This window comes from Heloderma suspectum, chromosome 2, assembly GCF_057233095.1.
Source record: "Heloderma suspectum isolate Gila_16-S chromosome 2, 16-S_ref, whole genome shotgun sequence".
NCBI lineage: Eukaryota > Metazoa > Chordata > Lepidosauria > Squamata > Helodermatidae > Heloderma > Heloderma suspectum.
The window spans coordinates 297,832,946-297,851,161 of NC_139459.1; the positions used below are offsets into that span (position 1 = coordinate 297,832,946).

At 42.9% G+C, this 18,216-nt stretch overlaps 1 protein-coding gene across 1 annotated transcript in view; it reads left to right on the top strand.

Annotated features, from left to right (window-relative positions):
• The window catches only part of CACNA2D3 (calcium voltage-gated channel auxiliary subunit alpha2delta 3), an 821,063-nt gene that overhangs the window by 164,150 nt on the left and 638,697 nt on the right, over positions 1–18,216 (top strand). Inside the window, exon 3 of the mRNA XM_084829826.1 lies at positions 17,724–17,840. Coding sequence (XP_084685952.1) covers positions 17,724–17,840 — 117 coding nt within the window. The remainder of the gene's footprint in view (positions 1–17,723; positions 17,841–18,216) is intronic.

An 18,216-nucleotide genomic window follows, 5' to 3' on the forward strand; every position in this document is an offset into this window, starting at 1 on the left:
ACCATTTAAAATGTCCCATAATGCCTGAAGTGCCTAACATAGGGTCAGTCTTGAGCATTGGAGAAAATTTTTAATGGTGGGCTTGAACTGTGGTTCAAGCCAAAATTTAAAGTCTCCACAGTGCCCCAGAACAGGGCTGGGAAACCTCTTTTTTCTGCTGAGGGTTGCATTCACTTGGGCGTAATTTGTCAAGGGGCATGGATTGGGGGGCGGGGTGTAGCTCAGTGGTAGAGCACCTGCTTTGTATTTATTTATTTATTTTTATAATATTTATATACCGTTCCACACCCAAAGATTTTGGAACGATGAACAGCAGATAGAGGATAAAAGAATACAAACCATGTTAAAATAATTACTGTTTTTAGAAGAAAAAGTGCTCTGATAAACCGAGTTCTGATAAAACCGTGGCCTGTCATGATTTAGCATGTGTGAGAAATGTCTGCAGTGTTTCACTCCAGCTGTGTAAGTCAATGAAGAGTTGTTTAAGTTTCCAAGCCCTGACATTATCGTGAAAGTCTATTAGCTCCTGGAGAGAAATTGAAGCAAATGTAGAACAGCTGTCGATAATTCCTATGTGGACAAGGGGTTGCTTCCTGGGTTACAGTTTGGAAGCACTGGTGTTTAACTGAAAGCTAGTAATGTGTATTATGCAATCAGATGTGTTATATTCAGGTTTGTGGAAGCACCACTCTTTTTTCAACCTGTAACTTCAGAAATGCCACTGATTTTAAATATCATATGCATTCAAAGTGTTGGAAACCCTTGCAGTTTGATCCAGAGAAGGAGATCCATGTGCAAAAGTGTCTTCTGCGGTGGATCCTCTTCTCTGTATTGGGAGCCATGGGAATACATTTGATTTGGATCTGATTGTGTCTAGTTGCCCATTGGATGTGCTTTTGGATAATCCACAGAGGAAATAATATCAATGTAAATTATTTTCCCTTCTTTTCCCTATAAATGGTTCTTGCACTCATTCACAGTCTGGCACAATTAATAATCACAGACAATACTGGGCCCAATGGACAAGTACTCTGACCTGGTATAAGGTACCTTCCCACATTCCTAAGACCACATCAGTGTATGCTATATTAATCTAGAATAGCTACCACCCCTACTGTCATTCTCTCATTCAGGATCAGAGTTTAGAATCTAGAATTTGATACTGATGCACTGAAATGGTTGAAATAATTAGTGCTGTGCCAAAAAATTCTCCCACATTTTTTCGACCGTTGTCATTCAATTTGATAGAAAAGAAATTGCTTTTGAAAAGAAATTTGAAGGAGGAGAAATTTCAGAGAAATTCTCATGGGTTGGTTTTGGGGTGTTTGTGTTCACCTTACTTATGAGGTGGCTGACGAGTGTTCATGAGTGTCCCATCTGTCATCATAAGTAATCTCTGTGGCAGCCTGTAGCCTCCTTGGCTTCCTGCACTTCAGTTAAAGCCATCATGAGGGAGACAACATGAGGCAATTCCTCCCATGGGGCCTTTTCAGCTCAGGAAGTGCAGGTGGCCTGGGAGGCTGCAGAGCAATGAAAAGATGTGTAATAGAGAGAGAAAACACACACAGAACCCTCAGCCACCTCGCAGTGATTAGGTAAGCTCAAAAATGCCAATAAAAGAAATTCAAAATTCTGCCTCAAAAAAGTGGAAGCCTCAACACAGCTGATGCTGTTGCCACCTACAGAAGCAGTGTAATAAACCAAAATGCTTAGGAAAACAAGAAAGAACCTGTGCTACAGCCCCTGCCAATAATGTGAACAATTACCTGAGAGAAACTGTTGGAGAATTTCTCCTCCTCTAGGAGAAATTTGGTGCAATTGTCCCCCCAATTTCTCTAATAGGCTGGAAGAATTTTGAGAGGCCATTTGCACACAGCTCTAGAAATAATCTTACTGTTCTCCCATTCTTCAGGCACCTCAGTTGCAGGGATTTATGTACTCTTGGAAGATCATTTTGTACTAGGGACTGCAGGGTAGCTGAAGGATCAGTTTGTACTAGGGATGAGCAAATCTGTCGGTTTTGCTTTCTCCCACATTCACATTTTTTGAAACCTCAAGTTCTTTCTCTCCCAAATATGAAGAACTTTGTGAACTTCAGTAAATTCTTAACAAAAACGAAAAGAAACTAAATTCTCACCCATCTGCACCAGCCAAATTCACTAGGTACGGCTGTTCCCAGCACGGAGAGGACCGTGATGTGCTTGCCTGCCATGTAGCTGTTAAAAATGAGGAGCCTGTCAGCTGAAAGAGGTGGCAGCTCTAATGAAGCACTAACATGGCTGAATACACAAGGTTTCCAACCCAGACTTTTAAGAGCAAGGTACTCCTCAAGCTTTGACGGACAAATCTGTCAGTTTCAGTTTTGCCCACATTTGATATTTTTTAAAATCTCAAGTTCTTTCCCCCTGGATATGGAAAATTATGCATATTTTTGTTAATTCTTACCAAAACTGAACTGAGGCAAAATTCTCATCCTTTCCTAGGTTGTACCCTCCCCCTGCACTGAAGTCTTTATAGCAAGACTAATTTAGATCTCATTGTACTAATATATTATAAATCAATCAGTGCCCTGTGGGCTGGGCATGAATATAATTCCTGGATTGCAGTCAGACTCACACTATCTTTAAAGGGAGGTGGCATTGAACAACTGGGAGTGACTGCCTCTGTACTGTTGTCTTGTACTTTTCCCTGTGATTGGGGCACACACCGGGCACTCTTTGGCTCACAGCGCTGAGCAGACTATTTGTCTAGTACAGTGCGGCAGCATTTTGTTGGCGTGTTTTATGTTTCTGTCTGGATATTGGAAGAGCTGTTCAGAGCCATGTAGTGGATCCTGATTCACTCTTTATCTTCCTTTTCCTCACTCCTCCTTCTCTAATTGATTTTAACGCAGGAAGAAGCTGACAACCTCCATGATTACTGCCCTTTAGCTTCTTTATGAGAATATCAGAGATAGCAGCAAAGTTATCTTTAGTCCTAATTAGGAATCATATCCACAAAGCTACCTGTCCTGAAAGAAGCACTGTTTTACCAAATGGGCTTTACTTCATTCATACTTCAAAGTTGGGAGTGAGTCATCCCTTTTTGACTGCCTTCCCGTTGACGGATTCTCATGAAACACACTTTATTGGAAAGCTCTAGACATGCAAATTCCACAAATAACAATGGTTTTCACCATTATTCAAAGTCAGGAGCTTATTTATGTCCATAAAGCTTTTTTTAAAAAAGAACTGGGCTGTCTTCTGTAACAATGTACTATAAAGTTTTCTTTTTAATATAAAAAATGGCAAGTATAATTAAACAAACATAATTCATTGCAAATTGGAGCAAAATGAAATATGAACACAAAAAACTCTCTATACATCTTTATAAATACAGGTGAAGGCCAAATATGCCAGTAATATATGGCCTGTAAACAAATCATGAAGGAATTCAGAGACACCTACAGTTAAAAGTAACCCAGTTGGCCTGTAAGCAAATGAATGGGTTAAGAGACACCTACAGTTAAACGTAACCCAGTCAAAGCTTAGTTATTGCTCAGAAAGGAAGTCTCTAGCTGTTAAATTTAACAAAATAACATTTAAGAGTTTCTGTACACCTTTAGGGTGTACCTAAAGCTGCCACTCAAACTGGATGAGACTTCGATCAAGCCTGACAGTGCTCTTGGATCTCTTATTAGATCTGCTGACATTGTCATCTGGGATGAAGTGTCCATGTCTAACCACTTTGCTATTCACTGTGCAGAGAGGCTGCTGAAGGAGCTCATGAGCAATGACACCCCATTTGGTAGCAAGACTATTGTGTTTGGTGGTGACTTTAGGCAGACCTTTCCTGTCGCCCCACATGGTGCCTGTGCAGCCAGCATCGGCCAGTCAGTGAAGAAATCGAATGCCTAGAATAATGTCACCAAATTCCAGCTTACTTACAACATGAGCACCCTAGGGAGTGAATCTGAATTTGCTGCCTATCTTCTGACTGTTGGTACCGCGAAAGAGTTTCCAGCTGTTGGAGAAGACATGATCAAGATCTCAGACTCATGCATGGTTAACGAGGATGTTGTCACTGCTGCCTATGGGACTGACTTTAGTGAGGCAGCCGTATGTCCTAATGCCGACAAGATCATTCTGTGTCCCAAGAATGAGCACTGTGACTACATCAACTGGATGGTATTGGACAGAATGGAAGGTGAGGAAAGGGCTTACTTCAGTGCTGATTAAGTCACTAGTAATGATGCCAGGCTCAATGTGCAAGACCCTTCAGAGTTCCAAAACCCTCTCAATCCAAGTGGTTTACTGCCAAGCAAATTGACTCTGAAGAAGGGCACTGTGGTCATCCTGCTGAGGAATCTGGATGTGACCCAGGGTCTTATCAGTGGCACAAAGTTCATTGTGCTTGCCATACACAACAACTGTCTGCATCAGGAAGCCCTCACTGGACAGGCTAAGGGCAAGCAGATCTTCCTGCCAAGGATCAGCCTTACACCTTCTGATTCATCTTTCCCCTTCCAGTTCAAACTCCTGGGATTTGTAGTCCAAAACATTTGGAAGGCACCAGATTGAGGAAGGCTGGGTTAGGGAATGTGTTAGGAGTGCCCTTGCTGCCTTCTGAAATCCTCAAGTAGCCAGAATCAACACGCAGACGATAGGGCTCTTTTCCAAGGCTTTATTTTCATTCAACCTAATGATGCTTACAGATGCTAATTGCCTGAGCCTAATGAGGGAAACTTTAGAGAGCTGCCTACCAGGGGTTTCTAGCCTTAGGGAATCAGTTGATTTCCATTTGGAGGGAAAGGGCAGGAAGCCTCTGAACTTAGGGGCTAGGAGGAGAGAGTCCACCCCTTTCCCATGGGGCATTGGGGCGCAGCTGTTGTCATCGCGCCAAGAGGGCTGAGCACCTCCTCTCAGCGCCCGCCATCTCCCGCTTGTCCCTGCACCGATGCCTCACGTCCCGAAGCTCCAGTTGTCTTCCCTCTCCCTGCCAGGGTCACTGCCACTCTCAGGAATGTGAGCAGGGAGGGGCTCTCCCTCCGGCTGTGCCTCTGGACAGCGCACGGGTTCCTCTCCCACGGTTTGTATCTTTGAATCAGAACTGCTTTAGAGCTCTGTGGGCTAGTAATGAGCAATCATATGATCCAATCCTGACAGAATGAATGGGCACAGAGACCACTTTCCTTTTTAACCATATGAAATGTTATGCCCCATATGAGGGGCAGATTATATGTGACATTTATCACATGGTTTGGTGTTGCAGGGCTGATTTTTAGTTTTTTAACAAAAAGCCAGCATACCCCACCCCCCATAAGATGGATTGCGACTGTGGCATGGGGGAAGCTTTCCTCCTATTGTGAATAGGAGGTGTGTGTGTGTGTGTTTGATTCTAATTAGGTCATGCCATGGACCTTGATTTGGCTTCCTGCCTCCCCCGCCCAGCTATTCTGTTTCTAAAAAATCACCCACACCCGATGTTGGAGGGCAGGGTATAAGACATCTTTGCCAATAGTAGAGACACCCTACCCTTCCAGAAAAATAGCAGGGGTTAGAACAACCTCTTGTCTGTCCCCTAAATGCCAAACCCCAGCCCGAGCCACATGTTTTATATGTTCACAGCCCTTATACTGCCACAGAATAATCCCTCACCAACTGGGGGCCACAGGAAGTCATTAGTACCTACGGAGTGATCAGTGTGAGCTGAGTAAGGACTAAACACAAAAAGCCATGGATGACTCTGAAGCATCCCACCTGCCAGTTCCTGCAAAAGTATCTTGCTGCTTTGCTGTTGAAACTGTTGTGAAGAAAGACAGAGAGAGAGAGAGAGAGAGAGAGAGAATTGAGCTCTGAGATAAGTGCTCTTTGAACCCAGTTCCCTCCCTCCACACGGATGGAGATACTAATCCTAAATGTACTTTGTTGACATGGAAGATTAATTAAGACCCCTTTCACACTTTACATGGCAGTCATTTGCTGTGCCTCTCCTGGTGTTTCACCACTATTTCCTGCAGTAAATATGTAAAGCATGAAGGGCGAGCACGAGTTCCTAAACATGCAGTGGATGCCGGCAACGAGCTGTAGCTAATCACAACTCCTAAGCATGTATTCCAGTTGTTAAGAATGGACATCTATCCTTCATAGCATATTTTTTTAAACCTTTAAAAAAATCTTCCTCCACAGCCAAAAAGCCTCCTAGAACAGCTTACTTACAATCAGTAAAACAAGACAGTCTCTGCCCACAGGCTTACAATCTGGAAAGGCATGACACAAAAGGAAAAAGGGATCGGAAGGGAGGAGGAAAAATGTTTACTATGACAAACCTTGGTTTGTCACAGTGGCCCTGGCAAGCACAATTACCATGCCGAGTGTGGAGCTGCTCGGACTCCTTATTGTAGGATTTTGGGGAGAGCTTTTCTATGTTACTTCTTGCAAGATGTTGAAATATATTTTTAAAGAAATTGTAAAAACTGGGAAAAGCAATACAGACATATTATTTTTAAGGATAGCATCTCTTCTGTTGAATGGTGAAGCAAGTTTGGCACCTGAATGTCAGCAGCTGTGGTACAGTGCAGCAGGAGTAGGAAACAGAATAAAACCAATTATCTTTGAGTTTTTGCATGTCATTGAAAATTATCATATAAAATACCTTCACTACAAAATACAGAATTTGTGCATCTAATTAAAGTGAATATTGTTTCATTCTGGCTGTCATTCTCTGGAATTGCATACCTGGAGCCTTCTCTGAGATTGAAGGAAACGTAACAACACCAGGCTGCTTGGGGCTTCAGATACACATTAGAGCTTTTCACTGGAGCCATTGAGTACAGTACTCAGTGAAAGTAGGATAGAACGTGTGGGCCTGTATAATTAAGAGGGCATTTTTTGGGTCACTCTCAGAAGGTAAAATAATTGGAAATAATTGGCAAGCAAAAATGGTCTTGATTTTGGGTCTCCTAAAACGTTCTAGCATTGTTATATAGGGCAATTAATTTAAGGGCAATTAATTTAAAGGCAATTACATATATCTGTGTTCTGTCACAATGTCCTGTATTTTTCTACTCATAACAGGAAAATGAGTCAAAAGGAAACAGGTCAGTATTTTGCTGAATACTGAAAATCTGTAATCACTTTGATTATTCCACACATGTAGAGAGACAGAGGGTGGTGTAGTAGTCAGTGTGTTTGACTTGGATCAGAAAGACACTTGGTCAGCTATAAAATTTTCTGGGCGTCTTTGGCCAATTGTGTATCTTCACAGCCTAATCTACCTCACAGGCTTGTTGTGAGGATCAATGCGGGAGGGGGAATCCCCATGCACATTAATCTGAGGTCCTTGGAAGTAGGATGAGATAAAAATGTAAAAAATGAATTTTAAAAAAGCAGTTTCTTTGTATTCCAGAGGGACATTAGGAATACATGCATATGCATATGCTAGGCTCATTGCTTAGTTTAGCCTCTAAAGAATTCAATATGGCACAGTTCCAAGTTTGTTGGAAAAGCCGTTGGCTCTGAACCAAAAGAAACCACATTAACAGCTGCAAATTGTATTAGTTTTAAGCTTATTATGACTTCGCAGGCTCATTCATTGATTGTATTTGATTGTCAGCACATCCCATATACAGAATTAAAAAGACTTCAGAGAAATCAGTTAAGTTTCATAATACTTGCTGCCAACTTTTCTATGCCAAAATGGGTCACTGGAAATACATTATTTTTCAGACAGCGTGCTGGTTCGCATGTCATACCAAACCATGGCTTCCTCCCTTCCTATCTCAAATCCTCCGATTCCCTTCCTGGTTCTTGTCAAACCATAGGTTGTTGTTACATCCAAATTTCCCTTCCAGTCAGAATCACAGTGCACATTATAAATGTGGTTTTCAGTCCTACTTTGCAGGGCAAGTAAAAAGCGTTTTTTGCTGATATGGTTGTGTGAACCTGGAAGCCTAGGAGGGAATCAGAGCATGTAAAGGGAGAAGGAAGGGATGGAGTGTGTGAGCCTGAAGCGTGCTCATAGAACTCCAAACTATGGTTTGGGAATAAATTTGAGCCAGTTAAAAAACTGAGAACCAATTGCTCTGATTAATGCAATGAACAGCAACTTGATTCAGTGGCTTTCTCAGTTTGTAAATCAATAATTGCATCAGCATTAGATAAGAGAATAGCAGTCATTGATGCAACAGGATCATTTCTCTTTATCAAACAGTATTCCCAGCTATAGTAAATTAAAAACCCTATTCACTTGTTGCAACCTCGACCTTCTGGCCTCCTGTAAGCCTTTCAGCTAGTAACATTAGAAACTTCTGACGTTTGGTGGGCCATAATTTATTAACATCAGGAAATCACAGGCCTTCAAAATACAATACGAATATACAGCAGTAGGCCTTTGTGGATTGATTTTGTGCCAGCATTCGTATATGTTTCCATATTTTAATAATTTTTAGGTTGTACGGTTTTTGTAATAATTTTATGGTACTGTTGTGAGACAGCGTGGAAAAAGTTTTGTTCTTGTATATGTTAAATTAAGTAATGGGCAAGCAAGAACCATTTAAAAGAATTATATATGTGGCTGGACATAGCTTAAACTAAATGGACATACTACCAATATTGATTCCTATTATAACCCTACAAAAGGGAGAAGTTTGATTAGGTGTTTCAGCTTCATTGCCAGCTTAAATTGATGAGGGAGGGGTTATCAGTGCAAGCAGGTGTTCTGGGGGGTTGGGACATTTCTCCCCCATCAATCACATACTCTTGTATCCCGTGCTTTCTCACCCAATTTCAAGGCGGGAACTTATTTGGTGATGGAATTTCATCTTTGGCTGCTTTCACACTAGGTATTTAGCAAGACTGGCATCAAGCGTAGACATGATTGGGCAACTGCCATCCACACCCCAGCAGGGACCCAGTGATAAGAGCGCCCTGGAGTTGCCCCTCCTCTTCACCACTGCAACCTGCTTGTTCACCTGCCTCTCCCTCTGGCCCAGACAATGGTAGTGGTGAGAAGGAGGAGCAGGAGATGCCCCTGCCTACTTGCTCACTGGCTCTCTGCCTGTCATTCAAGCAAGTGGTAATGAGTATGAGGAGCAATAGAAGCTGGTAGTAATGGTGGTGAGAAAGTAGATTAATTGAGGGATGGAGCCCATTGAGGGTGTCTTGCCCAAGGCCCTGGAAAACCTGGAGGTGACACTGGCATTTAGTGTGGAATCACCATGCCTTGTTCATTCACAGTTCATAGGGTTTCAACATGTTGTTATCTATTTGTAATCGTCCTGTGTTTACCCAGGGCAGTGATGTATTGTGCAAGTGAACCTATCACAGCTCAGCACACATTCATTATAAACTTTGTGGTGGGCTGCATTGTACAACTCCATTAATTTTTAAGTGATTTTTAAATAGAACTGTTGTTTTCCTTTCCTGGGTAGTAATTGGCAATCATACTTCTACGAATAAGCATTTAATGCTAAGTAGATAATAGATTTTTACTTCTTTCTTTTTAAACTTCTCCTTCCCCATGCCCACTGGTGTTGATGGAACATAGGAGGATGAACATACAGGAAAAAGTGCCATATCCCCAATAGTGTGGAAAGTCAATTGCAATTCCACTTGTTGTAGCATTTCTGCAGCACCAGAGCAATGATGTACTCATACTAGGAGTCACCTGTCTGAAGACAGCCTTTGTCCCAATGCATGAATGCCTAGGAAGGCTTTCAATGTTGTCTTGACATTAAAAAATAGTAGTAAAATATAGTAAAAAAATATAGTAAAAAAAAGTTACTATATACATATAATGAAAAAAATGCAAAAGCGTTTAAGCCTACAATTCTGCATAGGGACAGTATGTGTCACCTCTCTCTATATTGCCCATCACAGTACAGGCACCTGGAGAAATATTGTATTTGTTCTGTGGAAGGACTAGCTGTTCACCTCCTTCTTTCAACTCCAGGTTACCTCAAGGAACGTTTCCCCCTATACCAACCTCCCAGGCTATTACCATCTTCAGGGGGCGTCTGTTGTCCGTGCCATGGCCTATAGGTTTCCATTTGGTGATGACGTGGAGACAGGCCTTCTGCAGTGATGCCCAACCTGTGGAATGACCTCCCCTTTTAAGTCCATCAGGCCTCAACGCTGGCATGTTTTAGGCGTTTCTTGAAAACATACCTATTTGCTTTGGCTTGCGCTATCTTTGTACCAGCCTCATGAGACTATTGTGTGTGGTTTCTGTTTGTTTGTTTTTTATTCTTTTGTAAACCATTTCAGGATTAGTTTCAAATGAGAAGTGGTATATAAATATTGCAAATAAATAAAGAAATAAACTACTTATTTTCAGCAGTTTTTATTGATAAACATTCTGGGTTTAAGTGAAGATAACCTCCCTTTTTTGATGCCAATAGAAACCTTTTCCCTTTTTTAACATCTGTGCATGGGGCTGGGGGGAGGCGGTTGGGAAAAATTGTGTGGGAAGGTTTAATCTCACCCTCCCGGTGCATAGTGGTCCCAATCCAAATTGGGGCTGCACACACTTATTCTAGAGTTAAAAAAGAGATTAATGTCAGCCACACAGTACACAATTAATGTAACATGTAGTTTGACCCCCTATTAGATTAATTTAAGGTGCAATCCTATGCATGTTTAGACAGAAAAAAGGAGCTACAACTCCCAGCATGCCCCAGCCAGCCAAGCTAGCTGGGGCATGCTGGGAATTTTAGCTCCTTTTTTCTGTCTAAACATGCATAGGATTGTGTCCTAAGGAGTTTGAGTCTTCCTCCTCTCATAATACATATGTTTGGTATACAAATAACTGAGAACCTAACTAATTATTCCCTCAAAACACCAGTAGATTTACTTATTTGTTGCATGTTTATTACCCGAGGTCTTGCCAGCAAAGGCTAAATTCTGCTGAGGGAAAGAACCTGTCTCCTTTCATGGTATCTTTCACCATCAGGGGGAAAATGAGGGCAGAAAGCCTCTCTTTCCATTCTGCTGGTCCTTTCTGATTCAGATGCCATTGTAGCCATAGTCACAGGAGAGTGAGAAGCCTTCCCTCCTTATGCTCTTGCTGCTGCAGGAACAGCAGTGGTAATCTCTTGTCCACAGTGTTTCTTCTATTGGTGTGAGCCCCCTAGAGGGCAGGAGGATGAAAATTTTATATAATTTCTGACCTATGCTATCTAGCTTCAGGAGGAAAATGTGTTGATATCCTGTCCATCATAGCTGCCCATTGCATTGAATTTGTTCCCCACCTTGAAATAAGAAAAATAAAATAGGTAGGGTGACTTCTTTGACCTAGGCAGTAGTCTTGATCATATAGCTTGTAGTCAGGTTGCAATGATTTTTTCTGATTGTGCAAACATTTCACTTTAAGTTCCTGTGAGTTGCTTTTGGCATGTTATTACCAGATACTCAGTGAACACGCAACTAAAAAATTGACCAAGTACATGAACAGTGTTAAAAGTTTCGACAGTGAAATAGTGTTTCTCTTTCCATTGTGCTTGTGTGAAATGATCTGGCAAAATGGAAGCTGCAGAATTAATGTGGGGTTTGTGTGTTGCCTTTCTGAAATGATAAATGTTCTTGGGCTGTGCAGGGCGCCTTCCCAAATGCTGATTCTGCTAACAAAAGGAATTGGTATTTTGAATATTTCTTGTAATACAGCAAAACAGAAGACTGTAGACACTTGGTCTTCTATACATCTGCACACATTCACTTAGAGAATATGACAAGATTTTGATGTAACTGGCAGTTGTAGGCTTTTATTACTTTCTAAGCAGTTTTTTTTTTTTTTACTATTTTCCTCTCTTTAATGGTTCTAATGTATGTATACTGTAAGAGTTATTTAGGTTTCATTTTGTATTGGGCTCACTGCTAAAGAATATCTAGACACTACATATAGTGTATATCCAACTGTTTCCATTTGCCAGTGGAATGGACACTGCTGGTGGAACAGATTCCCCCTCCTGCTGACCCCTCCCCCACCCAAACCAGATAAAGTCAAAATAAGGAAAGCAAATTAATGGTATTTAATCACTAATTATTTATTATTTAAAATAGGTTTTCCTTTCCTTTGATTTCAATAATTGAATATTGATGTTTTGACTTACAATTTTGTTGACAGAAACCTGCCTGCTTCTGTTCATTGTCTTCTTTTGATCTTCTCTAATTATGTCAAAAGGAAGTAGCTATTGATCTTAGACAATATGATCAAAGGGGTGAGTCCACAATAATAAAACACACAAATTGATGGAGAAACAGCCCAATCCCTGGCATCTGTTTGCAAAGAAAATAGGCAGGTAGAAGAAAAAAATACTCTCCTTTAAGTAATCTAAGATGATTCAGTTTCTTTTTCTTATTAAAAGAGGCTATTTAATTTGGCTGCTAGAGGCATGTAGGCAAGCTGTAGCTTTTAGGGTAGAAATGGGTTAAATGCTTCCTTGCTACTGGGTTAAATCCACCACGATGCTAGTGCCCCACTAGTGGCACCCACGGGGACCTCCAATGGAGCCCACAAAGCTCTCCACAACCTGCCCCCTTCAAAAATTATTTTTAATGAAAACCTTGAAAAACAGATCCAGGTTCTCCTTCCCTGAACCTGTCACTGATCAACTTTTTTGTGGGCAGGAAGAAAAGAAAGACTTGCTTTCTGGCCCCTTTCAGTCTTTTTCCACCCACACAGACCTTTTCCCTTTGATCTCTCCCTCTTCACTCCCAGCCTCTAGCCTCACTATTCCTCTCTCTACATCCCCTTTCCTTGCTATTTCTCTCACTCCCCCATCCATAGCTTCTTCTTTCTCTCCCTTCCTAGCCTCTAGCTTTGCTCTTTCTCTCCCCTCTATCTGTTTGCCTTTCTGTTTCTCCCCCTGTCCCCTCCTCACTATTTCTTTTCCCCCACCTCTTCCGCTCACTGTTTCTTCCCCCTCCTAGCCTCTAGCTTGGCTTTTTCTATATTTCCCCTCCTTCCCAGCCCCTAACCTTGTTATTTTTCTCTCCCTTCCTGTCAGGGTTGTATCTGAGCCCAAAGCAGCTCTGATTCTGAGGAAGAGAGGCAATTTGTGGGGGACAAATTTTCCCAGACTTCAGAGTCGCAGCTGGAGGGGGAGCCCCCCCTTCTCACATCCCTGAGAGTGACAGTGAACAAGGCATGGAGAGGGAGGGACAACCTGAACTTTTAGACACGAGGCGCAGACGCAGGCACAAGCGAGAGATCGCAGGGGCCGAGATTCGGCACTCAGCCTGATTGGCTCGACGTCAACAGCTGTGCCCAGAAGCATCACGGGAGAGGGGGAGATCTTCCTCTCCCACCCCTTAAGTTCAGAGAATTGCCGCCCTTTTCCCAAATGGAGATCAACTGACCCCTAGATGGCTGTTCCTTTGTAGTGCACTGAGTCTCTAGCAATTAGCATCTGTATGCCTCATTAGGGTAAATGGAATTAAAGCCTTGGAAAGCAGCCCTTTTGTCTGAGTGCTGATTTGGCCATTGGAGTATTCAGTAGTCAACAGGGAAATCCTGACACTTCCCAGCTCCTTCTCTCATTCTTCACACACACACACACACACACACAACCTTCCTGGGTGGGGATTCTGATGGCAGAGGAGTTAGGAGTGTCAGGTAGAGAAAAGAGTGGCTGAGCCTGGGGCCATTTTCTTTCCTTTGGGGCTGGAGAAAGGGGTAGGTGTGTGTGTGTGTGTGTGTGTGTGTATAGGATGAGCAGAGCAATCCTGTGTAGGTCTACTCAGAAATAATTCCCACTGAGTTCAATGTATGCATGCATAGGATTATAACCTTAAGTGGGTATTTTGTTGTGCTTCTGTGGGGTCAAATGTGTGGATTGGCTATGGAGTTTGGACACTTCCTGTGCTTGTACAGTTTCTTGGGAGAATCACTTGTCTTTTGACTGGTCAGGCAGCCATTATACAAATAGCCACACCTTCCATGGGAGCCATTTTGTGGTGGTGCCCACCGCAGTTTCTCAAATTCCCAAGTGTGTCCATAGGTCCAAAATAGTTGGGGGACCCTGTGCTAATGAAACTGTCCCCCTCTGTCCTCCCCCCTGCAGCCCTCTGTGCCACCTGAAACTCTGCTCTGGAGCAGATTTGAGTGTGTGTGTGGGACTACGGGGAGAAGGGGAATCATACCCCTCCTGGATCTGCTGACCATAGCAGTTCCATTTGCAGAATTACACTGTATGCTTGGATGCATTTAAAAATGGCAAATGTAAAGAAGAGCCTGGAATTGCTTCCAGACAAGGCTTTTATTGTGCTATTGCCCTTCCTCATTCACAGAATTTTACTGGGGACACAGCCTAGTGTCCAGGCATTGTTATCTTCCATTTGTAGCCCTCCTGTGTTTTCCCACTACTTCTTCCATCTTTTTTCTTACCAGAAAAAGAAAAATCCATTAAGGAAGAAAAGACACAATAGCTGCCTTTCAGTTGTTAGTGATGGGAGCCCTCCATCCAGAAATACCCTGGATGAACAGCATTAATCCAAGAATTTTTAGAGAATAATATCACTATTCTTGCTAATGTCAATAAAACTTGCTGTTTAAAATGTGAATGTGAAGAATATGGAAAAAAATGGAAAGTGACGGAGCTGAAAGTTAGAACAGAGATCCTGAATTAGACCATTGATCCATCTAGCTCAGTATGGCCTATGCTGACTGGCACCACCTTTCCAGGCTTTCAGGCAAGAGGGAGTCTTTCTCAGCCCTACATGGAGGTGGCAGGGATTGGACCTGGGACCTGCTGCAGGCAAAGCAGGTGCTCTGTCTCCAAACTACAGCCTTTCGACAAAACGTGAAGCTCTCTTCTCCCCACTTGCATGGGCTTTTCTCGGATTAACTGACTCGTTTCTGTGTATAAATCTTCAAATCTCATTTATAACTATGGAAGTTACAGTTCCATAGTAATAAAAAGACAAGAATAGAAGCTGTATTCATCCTCGCTTGTACCAGGTAAACGGTAGCCTGATCCTCTCAGAAAAGGCCTTAGTCCTTGCATTGAGCAATAAGCCCTGACACTTACTGTCCCATTCATGTCGAACTGTTTCGCACCACATGACAGCCCACTATGCGTTGATTTACCTGCGGGGGCTGGCGTGTTGTGCTGGATGTCCACGGGTGTCATTCTTGCATGGTGCCCTGCAGGTGCCTGGCTTGCTGTGGGTTGTCGTATCATGTGGACCAAGCCCATGGATTATTTGATGGTTTTCTAGCCCTCAAACAACCCTGCCGGCTAGGTGCTCACGACATCACAACCCATGGGAAACCGGGCGCCCGTGGGCAACATGTAAAAATGGTGCCCGTGGGCACCCAGTGACGTGCAAAAGCATCCTGTGGGTAAATTAATGCATAGTGGGCTGTCGTGTTGTGCGACCCAGGTCGTTGTGTCTGAAGATCAACTGAAAAGTCGCTGAAACACTCAATGCTCCTGAAAAACATTTGAGAACTACTCACTAGATGGCTGAGCCCAATCATGTGAGGAGTCTGTAGGCAAACATCGCACATTCTTGGTACTAGCATGGATGTGTCAGGGACACTGAACTGAAATGGTTGGAGAGCTAAATTCATCCCACCAGCAGGCCCCTGAGGCCACACCCATGTCTTTTTCACTGAAACATTTGATGGAAATAGCCACTGGATAACTTCTAAAGGTACCTGCCTTCACCATCTGATGCCAGTATGCTACCCATAAACATTTTGTCTGCCAAAATCTTATCACCACAACCACGTGTGCCATTTCCTCCCATTAGTCCTGCAGTACTCAACTCTGTCCCCCCATGTAACCACCCTTCAAGCATAAACATCCCTGTCAAATTAGCAGGGTGGCCATGTGTCCTCTTTCACAGAGGACTGTCCTCTATTTGAAGGGCTTCCCGAGGACCGTCCTCTATTTGAAAGGCTGCCTTGTCCAATTCTAGTTTAAAGATAAAGAACCATAAGAACTGCTGCCCATCAACACTTAGCACCTGGACGGCAGACTGAACAGACAGACACACAGGTCACCTGGTCACAGTCTTCCACACTATGGTGAGATATACTGTCTTTCTATTTAAATTATAATACTTATTTCTGAATTTGTAGCTATACATAAAAACTAGCATATGAACATTTCATGCAAATTACCACCCTCTTCAGTCATCTTTCTTGGTGACAAGTTTCCTCTTTTTTGACGATTCATAGGGGGCTAGCCTACATCTTCGTCGTCTTCACTGGCCAAAGGACTTTTTCATTACTTATTCCATACCCTTCCAAATGCTTGCCAGTTAATTGCAAACAAATTGCAAATTCTGCACTGCCTATGCATCTTGACACTTGTACTTTTAACTCATAATGGGTGGAGAGGTTGATGTTAGGTCATGCAGCAATAGTTGCTGCACTTTACTAAGGGCATTGTTTCCTAACCTTGAAAATGGTCCAGTGTGTGTGTGTGTTTTAAGTATGGTGGGGTTGCAGAGCTCATGTGAGAACATAAGGGGCCTGAGAAGGCCTTTAATCCTTATATTCGACAGTCTTGGCCTATGTGGTAAGTACCTTATGGTTCTTGATGCTGCTGCACATGAAAGCGTCTCTTGGCAGTTTCACATATGGGGCGTAGCATTTTGAATTATAGTGTTTTGAATTAGTCCTGAATTAGTCCTGAATCAAGGCACAAGAACAGACAATGGACCCGGGAGTAGGACAAATCTCAGCATGTAGGTAACAATGAATATTGTTGTGCATATTGTCATACTGTGAATATTGTTATTCACTGCCAGGAGAGGCCAGGTTGGCCCCCTCGCTTTTGTCCTTCTGCCAGCAGGCAAAGATGTTTTTATTCAGGCAGGCCTTTGGCATGTAAGCTAGTCTGTTGCTGAAGGGGGGTTTAATTGTTTGGGTGCTGCCTATTTCTTTTATTGTGATATTTTTAATTGTGTTTTAATGGATCTGTTTGTATATTATGCTTTAATTAAGATTTTATTTTTAAGCTGTATTTTATTATTGCTGGCCGCCATGAGTGCCATTTTTGGTGGAAAGGTGTGATGCACGTGCACACACACACAGGTGTCTGTGAGGGAATCACCACAATTAAAAATCATTTTACTTTTGCAGTATTTGCTTACTGTTTTGCACTTGCATAAAGCCATGCCCAAATATCTTTTTACCGTTTTCAGGAAGGAAGACAACCTACTTTTGTTCCACCTGGGAAACAACCAGCAGTTCATGTGCTCTGTCATGCAAATACGCTTGTGTTTAGTATCTCCGGGCTGCACAAATGTTTTTCAAGCTTAAGGGCGCAATCCTATTGGGATAGGCGGCCACCTCCGAACTCGGAGGCGACCACCTATGCAATGCAGGGCAGGAGCAGTGCAGAGGGGATCTTCCCCTCCGTGCTTCAGCTGCCCTGCATTCGTGGCTAGACAGCCGGCTTCAGCTGTCTAGCCACGGGAAGTCGGAGCAGGGGGGGAATGCCGGACGATGCATAGGAAGCGTGGAATGGCACATCCACCCTCCCTGCCCTGGCCTGTCCCCAGGAATGCCCCATTTTTGCTGCTCTGTGCTCCTCTTATGAGCGCGGAACATGAGGCCAATCGTACGAGGCAGCGTGGGAGGGGTGGAGGTCGGTTCTCCAGGAACCGACCTATCCTATGGCCGTGTAGCCGCTGACTAGCGGCCATAGGATTGCTCCCTAAGTAATTATACTAAGTATCTAACTGCAGTAGTAGTTCTGCTGGTCCTCTTAGCAGCTTCTTTTTCTCTTGCAGAAATATAAAGAATATGAGAAGGATGTCGCCATAGAAGAAATTGATGGCCTTCAACTTGTGAAGAAGCTAGCAAAGAGTATGGAGGAGATGTTTCATAAAAAGGCTGAAGCTGTGAGGGTAGGTAGCACATAGTGCTGGGCCACAATCCTGCTTCTGGCTTCCCAAATATTGTGGGGTGGGTGGGATGATATTCCGTTACTTGGGAGTGGGGGTAGAAGATAAATTTCCTTTTTTTTTTTTTTTTGAGGAGGGTAGGGCATTTGCTGCTTGCCTACAATAGCTTTGGCTATTGGACACTATAGAAACATAATAAAGAAATAAACAAACAAATAAATAAAACTTAGCCTTATGAGGTGGTGGGTGGATTTTACATTATTTTTTTGCTCTTTTAACTTTTTTAAAAAGAGATGCATACAAAGCGATGCAAGGCTCTCTTCACTGCTTCCCAGTTTCCGAGAACGCCTTGGAAGTGACATTGCACACAAGACATTCC